Here is a 20,474-nt window from a genome sequence, read left to right on the forward strand (position 1 = left end):
TACCCTGTCTGCTTAGCATTGTGTTTAAGGAAAAAATAAATGTTCCATTTTGTTTTCTACATTTAAAACTATTTTACTGCTCTGGAAACTGAACAACCACAGTGGGGCCTTGTGAGTGATTGTGAAGACACTTCTGTCTGGTGTGGCTCCTAGAGACTGCTCAGCACTTGAGAGTGGGGGTAATGAGGTTTTTCTTATGGCATTAGGAATGAATTTTTCATACTCTTGTGAGCAGATGCTATATTAGTGTCTCTTGCTTCTCTGTCAGACAGAGTCTTATGCAGCTGACCTTGAACTTCTGATACTTGCCTCTTATCTCCCAAGTGCTAAGATTGCACCCCTGGGCCACCATACTCAGTTTATGTGGTTCCTAGAATTAAAACATGGGGCTTTGAGATGCTCAGCCAGCTCTACTTTGAACTGTGAAGTTTGTTAGTTCCTACAACATAAAAGAAACCCAGCTTGAGTACTGTGTAACAGTATGCACACCTTTAATCCCAGCACTTGGGAGGGGGGTGGATCTCTTGAGTTCCAGGCCAACCTGGTCTACACAGAGATACCCTGTCTCAAGGAGAAAAAAAAAAAGAAAAAAAGCATTGCTATCCTTTATCATAGTTTTTAGCTGAAATGACTTTTTTGGTATGTCTGTAGTAACTGATTTGTTGTTTGTGTAGGTCCCTATGTGACTCACACTGGCCTCAGACTGATACTACTGTCTTTGTATCCCCAGTGCATAATGGCAAATATTAAACTTAACATTTTTTCAGATGCTATTGGCCCTTACCTTCCTTTTGGTAAATTGCTTAGGGTTTTGGGTTGAATTGGTTATGAATATATTTTAGTTGAGATTTGCAGTGTTAGGGTGCCTTGGTGGTTTCTGTTAAGGTAGATTAAATAAGTATTAGTTTGGTGAGAGATAAGCCTGGTTCTGATTTCTAGCTGTTCTGAAATATTTGGAAGAGTGAGTTGAGCAAATATGAGGACCATGAGGACCGGTAAACAGGATCAGCCAGAGAGACAACAGATGAACTGCCTGGATATGACATGGTTACTTAGTTGGGAGGTCCTCTTCTATCTTGTGTCCTTATATTTCTGGATGTTCCTTGTGCTTTGAGAAATACAAGAATAGTTCATAGGGATTAGGGATGTGGTTCAGTTGGTAGAATGCCTGCCTAGTGTGCATAGCCCCAGGCTTCACCAGGACCAGAGTGGGCATGGCACTCCTGCCTGCCATCCTGGTGCTTGCTGGGGAGGTGAAGACTAAAGTCGTAAGAGAAAGTCGTCCCCGGCTACATAGCCAGTTGGAAGTCAGTCTGGGCCATAAGAGATCTTGTCCTGGGGGAAAGGGGTGGGAAGGGGGGAAAACTCATCAGTTTATTGTGTGGCCTTCTAACTCCCCCTTTTCCTACAGAACTTAACTATGTACAGTAGAAACCCCCTTTTTAACTACTATGACTATGAAACTTGAGCTTAAAGAAATAATGCAGTTTCTTGCTATTCTAATGTCATCGTTCTTTATACCATAAAAATTTCAAACTTTATGTGTTGGAAATGTCATTTTCTTTTTTTAATTTATATACTTTGATTTTATGCGCATTGGTGTCTTGCCTGTTTGAATATCCATGAGAGTGTCAGATATTGGCGTTACAGGCAATTGTGAGCTGGAAGAGCAGTCACTTAACCAGTGGTTAAGAGAAGACCCTTAACCACTGAGCCTTCTCTCCAGGCTCCTCCTCCACCCCCACCTCATTTTCTCTTTTTCCAGGCTGGTCTGGAACTCACAGAGATCTGCCTACCTCTTCCTCCCAGGTCTGGGATAAAAGGCATACACCACCACTACACAGCCATTTTGGTTTAAATTATCTATCTATCTAATGAGTTTTTTTGCTTACGTGTATGTTTGTATCCTGTATGTGTGCCTGGTTCCTGAGAAGATCAGAACAGGGCTCCACAGCCTGGATATGACACAAATTAGTTGGAAGGTCCTAGCTTGTGTCCTTATGTTTCTGAATGTTCCTTATGTTTTGAGAAATATAAGAATAGCTCATAGGGGTTTTTGTTGTTGTTTTGTTTTTTTGTTTTTCCTCAGAACTATAGTCAGGTTGCTTTATAGGCAAGGTCTTAAAACTAGCTGGGGCTAGCCTGGTACTCAACTACCTTACTAATGTCCCTCCAGTGCCAGGTTACTGAGATTAACAGGTGCTTCACTTTAAAAAAAAAAAAATTATGCGTATAGGTGTTTTCCTTTGCATGTTTGTGTACCATGTTCATGCCTGGTACATGCTGAGGTTTGAGGAGGGTGTTGGATCCCCTGGAATTTACCTCCCCTGGAAGGTACAGATGATTGCGACCAACGTGTCGGTGCTGGGAATTGAAGCTGGGTTCTCTCCAAGAAGTGTTCTTAACGACTGAGCCAACTCTCCAGCCACACCTTTTCTTTAAGATGGGGTTTCTCCTCTTTGCCATGGCTGCTCTGAAACCTGCTCTGAAGACCAGGCTGGCTCTGCCCAGAGTTACTCCGTCAGCTGACTTTATTCTTTTTGGTGGGATGGTGGGGGCTGGATTGACCCATTTATTGTTTATTTTATTTTATTTTATTTTATTTGAGACAGGGTTTCTCTGTATAGCCCTGGCTGTCCTGGAACTCACTCTGTAGACAGGCTGGCCTCGAACTCAGAAATCTGCCTGCCTCTGCCTCCCAAGTGCTGGGATTAAAGGCCTGTGCCACAGTATGGGGAAAGGGTCCCAAAAGCAGGCTGCAGAATCAGAGACAGCCGCCTGCTCCCACTGTTAGAAGTCCTACAGAAGACCTAACTACACAACCATAGCACGTGTGAAGCGGTCTCATGCAGGCTCCCTGTACGGCAGTTCAGGCTGAGCTCCTGTGGGCCCAGTTTACTTGATTCTGTGAATTTTCTGCTTGTTTGGCTTTTGTTTTTGTTTTTCAAGACAGCGTTTCTCTGAATAGCCCCCTTGCTGTCCTGGAACTCACTCTGTAGACCAGGCTGGCCTCGAACTCAGAAATCTGCCTGCCTCTGCCTCCCAAGTGCTGGGATTAAAGGCGTGCGCCACCACTGCCCAGCGATTCTGTGCATTTTCTTGTACAGTCCTTCTTCCCACTCTTCTGCAGGATTCTCCAAGCTCCACCTAATGTTTGGCTTGTGGGTCTGTGCCTCTGTTTCCATCAGTCGCTGTGTGAAGCCTCTGATGACAACTGGGCTAGGCATCAGTCTATGAGTATAGCAGAACATTAGTCATTTCATTGTCCTGTCTCGCTCCCCTTCCCCGCTTCCTGTGTGTTCTATTCTAGGTTTCTGGGCTATCCAGCCTCTGGTGCCTGGCCTGTTGGGCTTATCCCTCTCAAGCTGGACCAGTCCTTGGTTGGCCACTCCTACAATTTCTGCACCCACTTTTACTCCAGTACATCCTGAAGACAGGACAAATTGTAGGTTGATGGTTTTGTGGCTGGGTTGGTGTCACAATTCCTCCACTGGAAGTCTTGCCTAGTTACAGGAAATGGCCAGTTCAGGCTCATATCCATTGCTAAGAATCTTAACTAGGGTTGCTTGCCCTCATAGATTCCTGGGCTGTAAAATACCTTTCTCTGACCTGGAGGTTTTTCTGTACCAATGTCCTAGAGGAGGTGGAACGGGAAGGATGCAAAGAGGTGGAAAAGAACCAAAGCCAGCGTGAGGGGGGAATGCAGATACAGATAATAGGGTACTAGTTTATTTTTTTTACGTGTATGAATGTCAGCCTGTTAAGTCCATACATTTCACCACGTGCATGCCTGGTGCCCATGGAAGCCCGATGAGACCATCAGATTCCCTGAAACTGGAGTTAGAGACAGTTGTGAGCAACCATTTTACATGCTAAGAATTGAACCCCAGTCTATGGCAAGAGCAGTAAGTACACAACCACCAAGTTAGTACCCCTTAACGTCAGTCTCGATATGTAGCTCCTGCCAGATGGGATGGACCTCTGTAGATGACTTTAAACATTTTCTGTAGTCTTCCGATCTGCCTAAGTGTTGGATTTAAAGGTACGTACCATCACCCAGCAAAATGTAGGCATCTGGCATGCAGATCTTGACGAGATATAGCAGCCCCTGCCCGCTAGGATTCGTGGCCTGTGGCAGTAAAGCATGCAGTGCAGTAACTTCCCATGCAACTACTGTGTAGCTAAATTCAGGTTCAGCCCAGCCCGGAGCTCTGACAGCTCTCTCATCTAGGGCAAGACAAGAAACCAGGTTCCCCCCAAACATTCCGTTCACATCTTCCACCTGAGCTCTGGGTTAAAGCAGGTTGAGCACTGCTTCATGAAAGCTGCTACCCACATGGCAATTAGTTTTTAGAGGTATGGATGTCTCTAACACGTGTTGTCTCCAACTGGACACAGGACAAGAGTGTTTCAGTTAGCATCTTTGGGCAGTGGCTAAATGAGTCAAGAGTTGTGGGGCTGGGAAGGGATAGAGTTGGCTGAGTTACTGCTGTGCGGATCACTACAGTGGGGCCAGGTTTCCTCCGGCAAGGTAATGCCGAGCATAATGATCACCCCCATTCAGATATTGCAGCCAGCCCCCGAGAAAGTGGGCATCTCTCACATATTTCCATTTGTCCAGACGGTCCTTCACCACTGCTGACCTGAAAGGTGTGCTGGAACCTGCCGATGTGGTAGCCTGTGAAATCTGTTCGCTTAATTCTGCCCCTAGACTCCACATCCTCTGTTAGGGAGGAGGTTGCCAAGTGGCATCCCATCACATCCACTTACACTAGGACAAATAGTCTATGGCAGGCTTCTGCAGTTCTGGGGGTTTGGGGCGGGAGGTGTGTGTGTGCCTTGGCGGCATCCTATAGCACCTCCAGGCTCCCACAAGCCCCACCCCTTGTTGCTGAGAATTTAAAGCAGAATGTGCTTCTGGGGGCGTGCTTAAAAGCTGGAGACCATCCCAGAGTGGGTGAGCTGCCGGAAATGCACCCACGATCTCGCGTCGCGGCCTGAAATTCCGCTTCAAGGCCGGCTCCGGCTGGTTGGCTTTCCTGCCGCCGTTTGTCCCTCGCGAAGCCCCGTTGCTCGCTCAGGAGGCGTGACTTGGGGCTGGAAGCAGGCGGGCTGCGGCGCCGTGGGCCCGGGCTGCCGCAGTCATGGACGCCTGGGTCCGCTTCAGTGCTCAGAGCCAAGCCCGGGAGCGGCTGTGTAGGTGCGGCCGACGGAGGAGCGCGGGCGGGAGGGCAGCGCAGGTCCCCACGAGGCGACAAGCGCGCTACGGGGTCCCTAAGGGTCAGCTGTGGCTACGGGGGCCCGCGCGACCCGAGAGGCGCACTCCGCAGCCGGTTGTGAGATGCTTCTTCTTCCCTGCTCAAGGGAAAGATGGGGAAACTGAGGCATGAGTGGGCCAGTGGGGAGGCCGCCTAGGGTTACTGTGTCCACCGAGAGCAACAGTTTTTTCACTGGTGTGGTGGTGTGAGAGTCGATCCTCTCGGTTATGCGTCCTCTCACCAGTGGTGACCTAGGAGCCGCGCTATCTCCGCTCTCCTTCGGTTTCCATTCAGTTCAAGGACCTTAATCTCCTAGTTTACCTATCCGGAGAAGTAATCTGCCCTTCAGCTAGATCTCTCTGTGTCGTGTTTCCTGTATAAAACCGCGGTGGGCGCCTGCGGTGGACCCCGGGCTGCTTACTGGCCTCTTTAGGCCTCATCATTTTCAAAACTCTTAGTCTCTTAACTCCAAATAGCGCTCCCCACCGTCTTCTTAGGCTTTATTTTCCTCGCGTGTCTTTCTCTTCCCCTGGCTTTGAGGAAAAACGGAAAGATACTGGTGTGAAAAGGAGGAAGTGTCACTGGAGGGGTTTTTGTTTACCAACTTACCTATTACTTGCCTGAGTATTTTGTCTGCAAGAATGTATGAGCACCACACGTGTGTCTGGCGCCTGCAGAGGACAGAAGCCGGTGGTGGATCCCCTGGAACTAGAGTTACAGACAGTTGTGAGCCACCATGTGGGTGCTGGGAGTGGAACCCGGGTCCCCTGCAAGAGCAAGTGCTCTTAACCGCCTCACCAGCCCACGGAGGACACTGTTGGCAGCGAAGTTAGGGAGGCCTCTCCCTTACTCTGCCTGTCCTCCCCTCCAGGGCCGCCCAGTATGCCTGTTCCCTTCTCGGTCATGCTTTGCAGAGACATGGGGCTAGTCCTGAGTTACAGAAACAGATCCGACAACTGGAGGGTCATCTGAGCCTCGGACGAAAATGTAAGTCAAGCAAACCTTTCTCTTACCATCCTCAGCTGGTAGCCCATTGCCTCTCCTTTCTGTATGCTCCCTTTCTGCCAGCTCGCCCTCATTTGGCTCTCTCCTACGTGTCTCCAGGTGAGGTAAGAGAACAGGTATGAAGAAGGTAGCGCTGATTGGAGGAGAGACACGACAAGTAAAAACTAAACTGGCACAATAATGAATTACGGTTTGAAGTTAAGAAAAGGAACAAAAATCACTTGGCAGTGGTGGCGCACGCCTTTAATCCCAGCACTTGGGAGGCAGAGGCAGGCAGATTTCTGAGTTCGAGGCCAGCCTGGTCTACAGAGTGAGTTCCAGGACAGCCAAGGCTATACAGAGAAACCCTGTCTCAAAAAGCCCAAAAAGAAAAAATAGAAAGAAAGAAAGAAAGAAAGAAAGAAAGAAAAAGAAAAGAAAAGGAATAAATTATTTTTACTCTTTCTTCCTGTATGTTATTATTGCTTGCTCAACTTTTACTTTTTTCTTTCTTCTCCACCCCACTCCTTGCCTCTCTACTTCAAATCCTTGCTTTCCCTTGTTATTCTCCACAAGTGCTTCGCCTGGGGAACTCAGCAGATGCCCTGGAGTCAGCCAAAAGAGCTGTGCACCTGTCAGATGTCGTTCTGAGATTCTGCATCACTGTTAGTCACCTCAACCGAGCCTTGTACTTTGCCTGTGACAATGTTCTGTGGGCCGGAAAGTCTGGGCTAGCTCCCCGTGTGGACCAGGAAAAGTGGGCCCAGCGTTCATTCAGGTCGGTTTTCCTTTTATCCTACAAGACTATTTGTAACCTTCATTCTGCAAAGCTTGCGTAGCTTGTAATAGTAAACATTTTGCTTTACAAGTATGGGTATTTTGCCTGCATGTCTGTGCACCATTTGTGTGCCTGGCGCTGGTGAGGCCAAAATAGGGCATCAGAATTGTAGTTATAGATGGTTGTGAGCTATTGTGTGGGTTCTGGGAATCAAAACCCAGTAGTAGGGAAGAGCAGCCAATGGTTTTAACCGCTAAGTCATCTCTCTAGCCCCGTATATTTACATTAATACAAATTATTGTGGGCGCCGCAGGGCACACCTGTAGGTCAGACAACAGCTTTCAGTTGCTGGTTTTCTCTTTTTACTGCAAGTTCTGGGTACCAAACCCAGGTAGAGAATGAAACTCAAGCCATTAGGTTTTCATGGCAAGTGCTTCCACCCCCTGGCCCACCTCCACTTCCATGTCCCTGGCCCATAACTTGCTATATATGAGACAGAGGTGCTTCAGGATTTTTTTTTTTTTTTTTTTTTTTGGAGTGTATAATGGCTTTTCACACCCATTGTTCCCACATCTGCTGATTCAAGCAACCACAGGCTGGAAATGTTGAGGGGAAAAGTGCATCCGAATTAAACGTGAAAATTGTTGGTGTCATTATTCCTTAAACATTACACATATATTGTATTAAATATTATAAACACTCTGGAGGTGGATACAGAAGATTGTGTGGATTATATATAGATGTAATACCACTTTATCTAAGGGACTTGAGCAGCTGTGGATTTGGGTAGAATTGGATGGGTGAGCAGGAAGAAAGACCCTCAAATTAATCTTCCATGGATAGACTGACTATATATTATTTATTTACTTTTTTAAAGATTTATTTATTTAATGTATATAAGTACGCTGCAGCTGTTTTCAGACACACCAGAAGAGGACATTGGATCCCATTACAAATGGTTGTGAGCCACTGTGTGGTTGCTGGGAATTGAACTCAGGACCTCTGAAAGAGCAGTCAGTGCTCTTAACCACTGAGCCATCTCTCTAGCCATGATTTTTTGAGGCAAGGTCTTCTATGTAACCTTGATTGACTCACTACATAGAACAGACTGGCCTTGAACTCACAGAGATCTACCTGACTCTGCTTGCAGAGTACTGGGATTAAAGGCATATGCCACTGTGCCATGACAGTTATCTCTATCTTAATTAACCATTGGGTTTCCATTCTTCATTTGCATCTTAAGCCATAAAAAAGTAACAATATCAGATGGAAGTTATATTTGCTATGTCACATAAGTGTCTGGATTGTAGATGATAACTATTATATTCCTTTAGTTATATCTAAACCATAGTCTGCCCTCATTGCCTTCCTTATTCCATATTCCTTTCATTTTTTGTTATCTGTGTGCATGTGTGCACGGCATTCGTGCCTGCATGGAGGGACTGAGGGATGTGGCATTACTACTCTGTATAGAGGACAGTTTGCTAGGGTTGCTTCTCTTCTTCTACCACGCAGGCCTCAAAACTGAACTCAAATCATCACATTTGGTGACAATGTCATCTTTACCCTGCTGAGCCATCTTGTGTGTTGTTTGTTGTTTTGTTTTGTTTTATTTTTAGATAGGTCCCATTACATAGCCCAGCCTTGCCTGAAGCACAGGGTTCTCTGGCTTTAGGTGCCCCAGTTCTCAGACAGCATTGCAGGCATGTGATACCATGTCTAGCTTCTTTTTCTTTTGAGATAATGGGGTCTCATAGGACTGAGATAACACAGTTCTTCTACAAGCATGAAGACCTGAGTTTGATTCCCCAGAACCCATGTTAAAAAACAAAAACAAGAACCACACATACTGACACATTCTTGCAATCCCAGCAATATGGAGTTAAACTGGAAGATTCCTAAGGCTCTCTGGCTGGCCAGCCTAGGAAAATGAGCAAGTTCCAGGCCAAGTGAGAAATCCTGTCTCAAAAACAAGGTGGATAGCACCTGAGGAGAGACCCCCAAGTCGAACAATGGGTTTTTCACATGCATGTACACACATGTGCGTATATACCCATGCATGTGTATATACATGCACATGAAATACATGCACCTCCACACATGAAAGAGATGAGGGTCTTGATTTGTTGCTCAGGCTGCTACAGAATTCCTGGTTTAAAGAATTCTCCTACTTTGACCACCCTAGTAGCTGGGATTCCGTAAGCATGTGCCACTCTCACTGTGCTTGGGTTTTCCAAAAACATTTTTCGGTTTCTTACTATGATCTAGGAGATTAAGCAAAAGCCAAACAAATATGGTGCCTGATCTTGAAACATAAAGTTTAAGATGACTCAGTGAGTTTTAAAAACAAGCAAACCTGCTGTCTTAGGGTTTATGCTGTGAGCAGACACCATGGCCTAGGCAATTCTCATAAAGGCAAACATTTCATTGGAGCTGGCTTACAGTTTCAGAGGTTTGGTCCCTTATCATCATGGCAGGAAGCATGGCAACGTGCAGGCAGACATGGCGCTGGAGGAGCTGAGAGATCTCTTGATCCAAAGGCTGCTACAGGAGACCCCCCCTCCTCTGCACCTGGCAGAACTTTGAGTGCTAGGAGCCCAGCACCCACAAGGCAGCTCAGAACCATCTGTAACTCTCAGTTCTAGAGGACTCTGATACCCTCTGCTGGCTTCTGCAGGCGCTGCATGTACATGGTGCAAAAGCTATACATGAGGCAAAACAACTATACACATAAAATAAAAATAAAGAAATCTTGCCGGGCAGTGGTGGCGCACGCCTTTAGTCCCAGCACTTGGGAGGCAGAGATAGGCAGATTTCTGAGTTCGAGGCCAGCCTGGTCTACAGAGTGAGTTCCAGGACAGCCAGGGCTATAAGGAGAAACTCTGTCTCGAAAAAAAAAACAAAACAAACAAACAAAAACTTAAAAAAGGGGAAATAAGTGGGTAATTTAAGAGCAGAAATGCTTTGATTTACTTTAATGCTACTAGCTACTTTACTAATGTCAACAGTTGGGGTAGGGGTAAGAATGGCCACAGAGAGACTCTGTAGCTAGAGTAGATTAAAAACGAAATACAGGCTGCAGGGGTGTCTAAGTCATGAAAAGTGGCTGTGGCATATAAGCATTTAGGAGCTGAATTTGGATCCACAGCACCCGCATAAAGTCAGGTGCATTGCTCATGCCTGCAAGCCCAGGTGCCGGAGGTGGAGGAAGGAGGATGCCAGGGTCTTTGTCCGCCAAGTGGAGAACTCCAGGTTCAGTAAAAGACCTTGTCTCAAGACATGGCAGAGAGCAGTAGAGGAGAGCATCTGATGTCCACCTCTGACCTCTGTATATGCACACCTTGTAACACACACACACACACACACACACACACACACACGAATGCACACACACAGGCTTTTGTGTTTAAGACTTAGCTAATGTATACCTGTAATCCCAGTACTGGGAAGGTTTAGGCAGGATAAAAGATTCATGGCCAGCCTGAACCACATAGTAAAATAAATCCTGTCTTAAACCAAAACAACAAAAATGTAAAAGGTTTTGAGCGGAGCCGAGTATGGTGATGCAGGCCTTTAATTCCCTCACTAGGAGACAAAGGCAGGGGGACTCTGTGAATTTGAGGTATGCCTACTCTAAATAGTGAGTTCCAGGTCAGCCAGAGCTATAGAGTGAGACTCTGTCTCAAAAAAAAGAAAAGAAAAAACTTTTTTTTCTACTTAAGGAGTTTATAATCTAGTATCTCTAGCAGTCACTTAATATGTCTGGACCTTTTGGGTTTTTTTTTTTTTTCTTACAGATTGGATCTAAAGTATGTATTGATGTGTTTTCTTCTCTTTCTTGAGGTGGGATCTTATGTACCCCAGGTTGTCCTTGAACTCCTGATCATAAATGCACCACCACTTCAGCTCCCTTCCCCCATCTCCTGTCCCCTCTGTCCTCCTCTGTCTTTTATTTTTTTTTTAAGACTGGGTTTCTTGGCCAGACGGTGGTGGCACATGCCTTTAATTCCAGCACTTGGGAGGCAGAGGCGGATTTCCGAGTTCGAGGACAGCCAGGACTACACGGAGAAACCTTGTCTCGAAAAAACAACAACAACAACAAAAAAACAAACCAAAGACTGGTTTTCTCTGTGTAGCTTAGGTTGTCCTGGAACTCACTCTGTAAACCAGACTGACCTTGAACTCAGAGATTGTATGTGTCTCTTGAACAACTAAATTTGTTCTTTCAAAATAGTTTGCACTACTAGGGTCAAGTTAAGTGTATTTTTCCATGTGAGTGTGTGTGTGCATGCGTGTATGTGTTTGCACAAGTGTGTGCAAATGTCTGGGCGCATGTACACATCTAAAGGCCCAGGGTTGGCTTTGGAAGGCTCCCTCTGTCTTTCTCCACCACATTCACTGACACATGGTCTTTGAGTTGAAGCCAGAGCGCACCTATGCAATGACAGTCTGACTAGCCACCTTGTTCTGGGAGTCCCTGTCTTCCTGCCTATCAGCGTTGACATAGGCTCTGGGGATCTGAGCTCACTCTTGCATGGCAAGCGCATCACCACTGCCATCTCTCCAGCTGAGTGTGGTGCATTAGAGGATTGTCTCAAAACTGAAATTTGGAGTTGATCTTGGCAGATTTCATGACTCAAAAATTTTAAGCTAGGACCTTAAGGTGCACATAAGCACACTGTAGAATAGCAGGAGAGCTGCTTTTTCTTTATTATTTCAGGGGTATAATTATATGTATTTAAGTGTGCAGTGTGATGTTTTGTATATGTATATAGTGAAATGATCACCATAGTCAGGATCATAACATACTTACACTGAGGCAGGAGAGATGACCCAGCAGTTAAGAATACTAGCTGTTCTTCAGAGGATACCAGTTCAACTCCCAACATTCACATGGTGCTCGCAACCACCTGCATCTCCAGTTCCAGCTGATCTGACACTCTTCTGGCCTTTTTGGGTGGCAGGCATGCACATAGTGCACAGGCATACATGCAGGCAATACACCCATATACATAATATAAACAATTTTTAAAATGCTCATAACCTTATGGTGGCATCTTTTTAATGATAAGAACACGAGCTGAGATCGACCCATTTAGCAACTTTCAAGTACATGATTATATTAACTGTGTGTTATCATGTTAACTGACATATTAACTGTAGTCACTGTGTTAGATATATAGAACTATTTATTTTGTAGAACTGAATGTTTGTCCCATTAGCTAACATCTTCCTGTTTCTTGCCCCCTCCAATCCTGGCAACCACAGTTTTATTCCATACTTCGATAAGTTAGGCTATTTAGATTTAACACATAAGGGAGATAATGAGTCTTTTTGTATCAGATTTATTGACTCTAGTATGTTGTAAAGAAAGGACAGTTCTTTTCTGGTGTTGCTGATATTGAAACCAGGACTTATGCATGGAATGTAGCTTACCAGTGAGCTACATTCCCATTTCTAAGGGGTCCCACTTATTTATTATGTATACAATTTTCTGACTACATACCAGAAGAGGGCACCAGATCTCATTATAGATGGTTGTGAACGACTATGTGGTTTCTGGGAATTGAACTCAGGACCTCAGGAAGAGCAGTCAGTTCTCTTAACCTCTGAGCCATCTCTCCAACCCAGCAAGATATATTTTTTTAACTTTTTAAAAAAGTGATCTGTCTGTCTGTCTGTCTGTCTATCTATCTATCTTCTTATATGTAGTATAATATATTACTTTATTTATATTGGGTATGTGGGTACATGTAAGTACATTAGTGTGTCTATGGAAGGCAGAGGACAACTTGCAGAAGTCAGTTGTTCTGGGGATCAAACTTAGAACTTCAGGCTGGGTGGCAAGTGCCTTTACCCGCTAGGCTATCTCTCCAGTCCCAGCGTGGACATGTCTAGAAGTGGATTATAGCAGTCACTTCTGATGTTCTAATGTAGAATCCCTTTCCAGTCCATGGAATGTGTTGTTCAGTAGATATTTGTGCCTCTTCTAACTTGTGTATCTTCCCTGTGTGTTTCAGGTACTATCTGTTTTCCCTTATCATGAACCTGAGCCGTGACGCTTATGAGATTCGCCTATTGATGGAACAAGAGACTTCAGCTTACAGCAGGCGAATGAAGGCTTCTGGAGTAGGAGTCTCAGGAGGAGTAGAGACTGGGGGACCTGGAGGACCAGGGACTCCAGGAGGAAGTCTGCCACAACTGGCTTTGAAATTTCAGCTCCGAATCCTGCTACTGGCTCGTGTCCTTCGAGGCCACCCCCCTCTTCTGCTAGATGTGCTCAGAAATGCCTGTGACCTCTTCATCCCACTGGACAAACTAGGCCTCTGGCGTTGTGGCCCTGGGATTGTGGGGCTGTGCGGCCTCATATCCTCCGTTCTGTCTATTCTCACTCTAATCTGTCCCTGGCTACGACTCAAGCCCTGACAGACACTGTGGTACGAGATAAGGAGGGAATCCAGATGGGTGAGATGGAAGCTTAGACTGTCGCCGTGTGCCAGCCTCATTGTAATTCAACTTCACTGAAGTTAAAATCCAGATACTTAGGGATGAGGGGACAAATCTGCCAAAGGCAGGTCAGGAAGGCGATGCTAACGGGAAGACTCCAGCACGCCTCTGCAGTTGGTCTTCAGTTCCATTGCGAGAATCTCTTAGCTCTTCCCTTTATCTATCTGTCTTGAGTACAGTTAAAAATTTGTTACCATGAGACAGAATTCTTTTTCTTAGTCTCCTGTCCAGATACTTAAAAAAAGTGAGGGAGGGGTTGCTTTTTGGTAGGGGAGCATAAGTTATGGATGGTAAAGTACTAACTGTATTCCTTTTTTTCTGAAATAGCATGTAGCATATTTTTTCCTCTTCCACGCTCCATCCTTCTCCAGGCTTTATTTCCCGCCCGGCACACTCTTTTCCCCATACCTCTGCAGTTTGAGTTTCTTCCTTGGGTCCCCTCAGCAGACTGCCTCCTGATAGCCCAGACCTCCTCTGGCCTCCACATCTTTCAGTTTCTGCATACACTTTGATATTAGAGTTTCCTTCTCCACTTGGCTCTTGCTCTTTCTTTAGCTATCCAGACTGATGCTGTGTCTGGCCTCTTGTTGTAAATACTGTACAATGAGTCTATGTAAATAACTGGCCCTTGCCCACAGAGCAAGCAAGCCTTCTAGGCCAACAAATTAAAGATCAGTTTGCTCACCGACTTTTTCATTCAATCTCAAGGTGGGGGTGAGGTTTCTCACTGGGTTACCTAGGCTGGCCTGAAACTCCCAGCTCTCCTGCCTTACGCTTCTGAGTAGCAGGTGAGTGTTACTCTGTCCAGCTGCTCATCGACATCTGGTCTCTCATGTTCTGGTCATTGTAAGCCTTAGCTCCTGTGACTCTGGATGGGTTTCCTTGGTATTGGCAGCTAACATGGTTACCCACAGGTTTTCACTGAAAATTTAAGTGTTGGGGAAAAGGTGTGGACACACCATAATGGTCTCCAATTCTAAACAATCCACGAACTAATATGTTCACAGCTTCAAGTTAAGGGTGAGATGTTTTCAACCAAAGTAATAATCTTGACACCAGGAAGTACACCTGTTTATAGGCAAACATTCTCCAAAAGCAAGTAAACACACATAAACATGACCAGAATTCAGTGGACTGGCAAGGTTGCACAGTAGGACTGGCCTTCACACAGTGGGGGAGGGGGGGGGACCATGCTGTCACTGCTGTCAGCTGTTATTTTGCATATCCCACATTAAGATTAATAAGGCAAAAAAAAAATTGTCTCTAAGTCTTACTTTCTGTTCTAAACAGGAGGAAATCCTTGAACAAATAAACCATGCATAAAAGTAGCCTCAGAAAGGGTCAACATTTGTGTTCTCTTTGGATGTTAGCTGAGGCCTCTAGGGGGCAGCACCAAGGTAGAGAGCTGGACTGAGCCTGCTCTGTGCTCCTGTCTGGGGCTCCCCACAGCTCCTTCCACTACCACTCCCATTCCGTCCAACTTTATTTTTAGCTACCAGTGAGAGGGGGCAGGATAGGAGGGAAAGTAACGAAAACAGCCGAGGAGAGGGACAGAGCGACTCAAAGAAGAGGGACAGAGCGACTCAGAGCTTCTCGGACAGGACTGGACAAGCAGGCATGGAGCCTCTCTCCATCCCTTACCTGTTCTTGCCCCTGGCGTTGCTGACAGGTGAGGGAAGTGAATTTGGTTTCTGGTGGGAATGGAAGATATGTGGATTGTTTAGAATTGGGACCACAGCCGGGCGGTGATGGCACATGCCTTTAATCCAAGCACTTAGGAGGCAGAGGCAGTCGGATTTCTGAGTTCGAGGCCAGTCTGGTCTACAGAGTGAGTTCCAGGACTGTCAGGGCTACACAGAGAAACTCTGTCTCGAAAAACCAAAAAGAAGAAGAAGAAGAATTGGCACCATTATGGCTAAAATTTTGGGAGCACGGGTCAGAGGTTAATACTGATAACTATATTTCTTGTGTGCACTCATATTCTTAGACACCCAAATGGCATGGTCTAAAACTTCCTCTGGCTTGTAACTAATTATCTAAAACCTTTGTGCTAAACTCCATAGACCTGAAGGTACAGAAAAGAGACATCTTCCATCTTCCATTCGGCTGGTCTGATTCCTACCGTTACCTTCCCTGCTTCTCCCTGCCATTGGTACCCCTTGGTGCTGAGGCATAATTGCCTTACTGTGTGGTCAGAACTCTGGGTTCGCCTAACGACTGAGCTGCAGTTCCTGGTCTCATAGCCCTGCCAATTTCCTGGATGAAAAAAGGCTCACACATAAAATGCCTTTCTGAAAATGAGCGCAGTATGAGTTGGAGTTAGATATTGGGGGATGGAGGGTTGCTTGGATGCAAAGAGCAAGACAGTAGAGAAGAGAATCATGGGAGGGACAAGAGGCTTGGAATTTTTCCCTGCTAGTGCCCTATAATCTTTGTTTCCTAAAATAACAGGTCTGATTTTATGGGAATTGGGGTCAAGAGAAAGGAATCAGCAGGACACAGTTGGGGACCCCCAGAGTGGGCTAAAGTTTGAGGAAACTATGGGAGTAGGCAAGGGGTATTTGTAAGGGAGATGAGGAGCAGATTGTGGGGGCGTCTTGGGGGTGGTAGGACCCTTAACAGGGATAGTGAACTGTGTGTGGGCAGCCCAGTGGTTCCACCCACTTAATTAGTACTGGGTTGGCAGGGCTGGAGGGAGCCAGCGCCCTCGACCTTGGAGAAAGTGTAAGTGTGACAATGTCAAGAAGAAGCGGAAAGAGGAGACACCCAGGCAGAGAGCTCTTTGCCCTCCCCTTCTCCTCCCCATGGCCCTGGCTTTGGGAAGAGTTTGGAAGGATGGTGATTCTGCATCTTCAGAAAAGCCCTCTCCCTCTTCTGACTCTCACGGCATAGAGAGGAGAATGTGTAGGAGGAATGATGTGGAAAGAGTAACTTGACCTTTCCAGATGTGTCTGTGAATGAGATTTCAGGAATGAGAATGGAAATACAGCTGTGCATGGCAGAGGGCCTTAGGTACCCCCACCCCCACCCCACAGGAAGAGAATCATCCAATCATCCCACCTGGGGCTCTAAGTATATGACATTGACACAGACCAGAAGAGCTGGGATAGAAACACTCCCTCCTGTCTTGTCTCCCACTATGCCTCCCCAGTCCTTCATTAACTGATTGATGGATGGCTAATTATGATCCTCACCCCTCAGGTCTCTGCTCCCCCTTTAATCTGGATGAGCATCACCCACGCCTCTTCACAGGGCCGCCAGAGGCCGAATTTGGATACAGTGTCTTACAGCATGCTGGGGGCGGACAGCGATGGTGAGAGGGAAAGCAGAGGAGCATGGGATTGGGACTGTGCACCCACTGATAAAGGGGAGGCAAGATAGACCGTCCAAGCTGGCCTTTGGAAGTGCCTAGGGCTCCATGCCATCTCATGCACTCTCCCTCTCCCTATACTAAGGATCCATATTCTCCTTCCAGGATGCTGGTGGGCGCCCCCTGGGATGGGCCTTCAGGTGACCGGAGAGGGGATGTTTATCGTTGCTCTATAGGGGGATTCCACAATGCTTCATGTACCAAAGGCCACCTGGGTAAGGAGAATCCTGACTTTTCTCCTACTATTCCCTGATTTTGACATCTAGTAACCCTGACTCCTTGGACATAGGCTTCTTTGCCCCCATAACTTAGACAGACCTTGTCTTCAACAGATTCATTTTCATTTTCTTCCCAAATGACCCTGACCTAAAGCACCTGAACTATGACCCCATGACTTCATTCTCTTCTACCCCTCCTCCAACCAGGTGACTATCAACTGGGAAATTCCTCTCAGCCTGCTGTGAATATGCACCTAGGGATGTCTCTACTAGAGACAGATGCTGATGGGGGATTCATGGTGAGCTAAAAGAAGGGCTTCTGAAGGTTCACAACAGGGAAGAGAGCATTATGGTATCTGGGCAGTGGTGGCTTGTGCCTTTAATCCCTGCACTCTTGGAGGCAGAGTCAGGCCTGATCTACAGTGTGAGCTCCAGGTCAGTCATTGCTATGCAGCGAAACCCTGTTTTGAAAAACCCAAAACCAAAGCAAACCAAACAACAACAAAAAGAGCATTGTGGTAAGGGAAATTAGTCTGAGTAGAAGAGAGAAGGAATTCAAAACCCTGGAGAGCAAGACAGGCTACCCCCCATGGAGTGGTCTCCATCTCTTTTATAACTAGGTGTATGTTCTGAGAGGCCCTCTCAAGCCTGGGAATAACTATTTCCCCCTATCCACCCAGGCCTGCGCCCCTCTCTGGTCTCGTGCCTGCGGCAGCTCTGTCTTCAGTTCTGGAATTTGTGCCCATGTGGATGCTTCATTCCGGCCCCAGGGAAGCCTGGCACCCACCGCCCAGCGTGAGCCAGTGGGAGGGTCTGAAAGCTCAGTTCCCAGATGGGGATGCTGGGTGGGAAAAACCAGGACAAAAGACTTGGTGGAGGGTCTGCACGGTTATCCTCCTCATTCCCAAGTGTGCTTGCCGAAGAGGCTCCTGTCCGATTAGATTTCAGTCTCCTTAGGAGGGAGAGCCTCAAGACATCAGGATCTGGTTTTATTTACTAACTTAAAAAAACCAGCGTATCCTGCATACAGCCTGTCCCTCATCCATCACATTTACATTATTGTTGTTCTGTCAGCCATTTAACTTTGGACTCTGACTTCCCTTTGTTTACAATGTTTCTACCCCAGTGTATTTTCTCAGAGTCTTTGTTATCTTATTTTTGTGGGTCTTATGGATGCCAAGTAAGCACTCAGTTATTGGGCTCTCCTCTCATGCCTTTCATATACTTTTTTAATTACTGCCTTTTGGGACATAGGACATAGTCTTATGTAGCCCAGGCTTCTTCTTCTTCTTCTTCTTCTTTTTGTTGTTGTTGTTGTTGTTGTTGTTGTTGTTGTTGTTGTTGTTGGTTTTTCGAGACAGGGTTTCTCTGTGTAGCTCTGGCTGTCCTGGAACTCACTCCGTAGACCAGGCTGGCCTCGAACTCAGAAATCTGCCTGCCTCTGCCTCCCAAGTGCTGGGATTAAAGGCATGTGCCATCTCAGCTTCTCAATCTCAAGTACTGGGATAGTAGACATGCATTGTCATGCCTGGCCTTTGCTGAACATTCCCCTCCATGGCACATTGGTAGGGCATGAGTAGAGAGGCCTTGGTTCAAATACTGCCCCTCTCCCACAAACACAAACAAAAGTGAGGCTCTCTCAGTGCTCCTTAGCACAGAGTCATGGTAGGTCTCTAGTTAGTACATACTTCATTCTTTACGTCTGCCATCTCTTCTTTCTTTGATTTCTACACTGGGGACCTGGCATAGTGCTTTCCTTGTAGTTAAGAAAGAAGTCCCTAGTATCGTCCTCCTGGGACATTTCCCCTTGTTGACTACACCCTGCATCCTTCCATGTCTTTGTCTCCACCACTATTTCCCTCCTTCCAGGCTGTCCTACATACATGGATGTCGTCATTGTGTTGGATGGCTCCAACAGCATCTATCCCTGGTCAGAAGTTCAGACTTTCCTTCGGAGGCTGGTAGGAAGGCTGTTCATCGATCCGGAGCAGATACAGGTAAGAGCGAGAGATGTGGTGGGATTGAAGGGAAAGAGGTAAACACTTATGGACCTCGGTGTAAGTAGCTATGTCCAACCTCTTGACGATACCCCAGGACATGGTCTTCTACAGAACTCATGTTCAAGAACTGTGCAATTAAGTTACTAAAAAGTCACAAAAACTTCATAATGTGCCAGGCAGTGGTGGCGCATGCCTTTAATCCCAGCACTTGGGAGGCAGAGGCAGGCGGATTTCTGAGTTTGAGGCCAGCCTGGTCTACAGAGTGAGTTCCAGGACTGCCAGAGCTATACAGAGAAACCCTGTCTCGAAAAAAAAAAAATCCATAATGCTTGAAGTTAGTTTATGATTGTGTTGGGACCACACTCATAGCTTTCCTTTGCTGGGTGTAGCTGCTTGGGGCACACGGGCTGCAAGTTGGACATACCCTATTAGACATTCACTTCCTCTTTATCCTTTATGCTTCATCTTCTCCACGCCCTACGTACATCCCATGTGGGCACATGGTCTATTGTTCTCAGGTAGGACTGGTACAGTATGGGGAGAACCCTGTGCACGAGTGGTCTCTGGGAGACTTCCGAACAAAGGAAGAAGTTGTGAGAGCAGCGAGGAACCTCAGTCGGAGGGAGGGGCGAGAAACGAGAACCGCCCAAGCAATAACGGTGGCCTGGTGAGGCATGGTGAAAGGGTCGTGCGTGGGAGGAGGAATGATTGGCAGGGCGATGGGGAGGGTCTGCAGAGTAGTGTGTACATCACGAGATGCTCTAGGTGCGCATCTCTATCTGCATGCCAGAAGTTCGTGGAGGAAGGCTAGGTTGCTATCACTGTACTCTCTCTTACTGTATTTGTGTTTTCCAGTGTCTGTGGGTGTATCTCTCCTTGTCTGTTTTGTTTCTGCACACAGAACTCCACTCCTCCTCTTCTACTCCTGGGTTGATTCTGATTCTTCGATTCTCAACCACTCATAACCTAGCCTTCTTTTCCAATATGACCCTAAGCCTCTGGGGAGGCTACCTGACCTAACTAGTCTTGTCTAGTCTCCATTTCCTTGATCTTGTCAACCCAAGCTCAATGTTTGCTGAATGAATCTATGAATGAATTAAAGCTTGTGCATATTTGCACTGGTGACAGATTGTTCTACATGCTCCGTGCCATCCAAACAGTCAAGCTGTGACTCTGTGCCGGTTTGTGTGCTAGACACTGTTGGGGAATGGTGTAAAGGACATCTGACCTCAGTGAGCTGCTGACAGTATGTAACGAACGTGCTTGGGCGCATACAGGCCTGTGTATGTGTGTGCGCGAGCGCATGGCTGTATGCACATGTGCGAGAGTGTTCACATGCATGTATGTGCACATGACCAT

General features: G+C 46.5%; 3 protein-coding genes across 5 annotated transcripts in view; all 3 read left to right on the top strand.

The window, feature by feature from the left end:
• Window positions 1-3,431, top strand: part of Rbm8a (RNA binding motif protein 8A) — a 5,045-nt gene extending 1,614 nt beyond the window's left edge. Inside the window, exon 5 of the mRNA XM_031374635.1 lies at window positions 3,311-3,431. Coding sequence (XP_031230495.1) covers window positions 3,311-3,431 — 121 coding nt within the window. The remainder of the gene's footprint in view (window positions 1-3,310) is intronic.
• A 1,604-nt stretch (window positions 3,432-5,035) lies between these two features.
• Pex11b (peroxisomal biogenesis factor 11 beta) lies at window positions 5,036-14,215 on the top strand. 2 transcript variants are annotated; one of them, XM_031374900.1, is made up of 4 exons: window positions 5,036-5,200; window positions 6,130-6,245; window positions 6,819-7,020; window positions 13,041-14,215. In XM_031374900.1, exons 1-4 carry the CDS (start codon window positions 5,145-5,147, stop codon window positions 13,444-13,446), a joined length of 780 nt encoding a protein of 259 aa, XP_031230760.1. In that variant the 5' UTR covers window positions 5,036-5,144; the 3' UTR covers window positions 13,447-14,215. The 2 variants fall into 2 exon arrangements, with proteins under 2 accessions (XP_031230760.1, XP_031230761.1); XM_031374901.1 differs by lacking the exon at window positions 5,036-5,200 and adding an exon at window positions 5,285-5,384.
• Itga10 (integrin subunit alpha 10) overlaps window positions 5,944-20,474 on the top strand; it is a 28,915-nt gene continuing 14,384 nt past the window's right edge. Inside the window, exons 1-9 of one of the 2 annotated variants that reach the window (XM_031374898.1) lie at window positions 5,944-5,948; window positions 6,882-6,883; window positions 15,140-15,196; window positions 16,729-16,840; window positions 17,003-17,112; window positions 17,323-17,414; window positions 17,796-17,910; window positions 18,985-19,112; window positions 19,634-19,782. In XM_031374898.1, the coding sequence (XP_031230758.1) occupies window positions 15,145-15,196; window positions 16,729-16,840; window positions 17,003-17,112; window positions 17,323-17,414; window positions 17,796-17,910; window positions 18,985-19,112; window positions 19,634-19,782 (758 nt within the window). In that variant the 5' untranslated portion in view covers window positions 5,944-5,948; window positions 6,882-6,883; window positions 15,140-15,144. Of the gene's footprint in view, window positions 5,949-6,881; window positions 6,884-15,139; window positions 15,197-16,728; window positions 16,841-17,002; window positions 17,113-17,322; window positions 17,415-17,795; window positions 17,911-18,984; window positions 19,113-19,633; window positions 19,783-20,474 lie in introns of those variants that run through there. The other variant, XM_031374899.1, reaches the window with a different exon arrangement.

Source organism: Mastomys coucha, unplaced genomic scaffold (genome assembly GCF_008632895.1).
Source record: "Mastomys coucha isolate ucsf_1 unplaced genomic scaffold, UCSF_Mcou_1 pScaffold16, whole genome shotgun sequence".
NCBI classification, from domain to species: domain Eukaryota; kingdom Metazoa; phylum Chordata; class Mammalia; order Rodentia; family Muridae; genus Mastomys; species Mastomys coucha.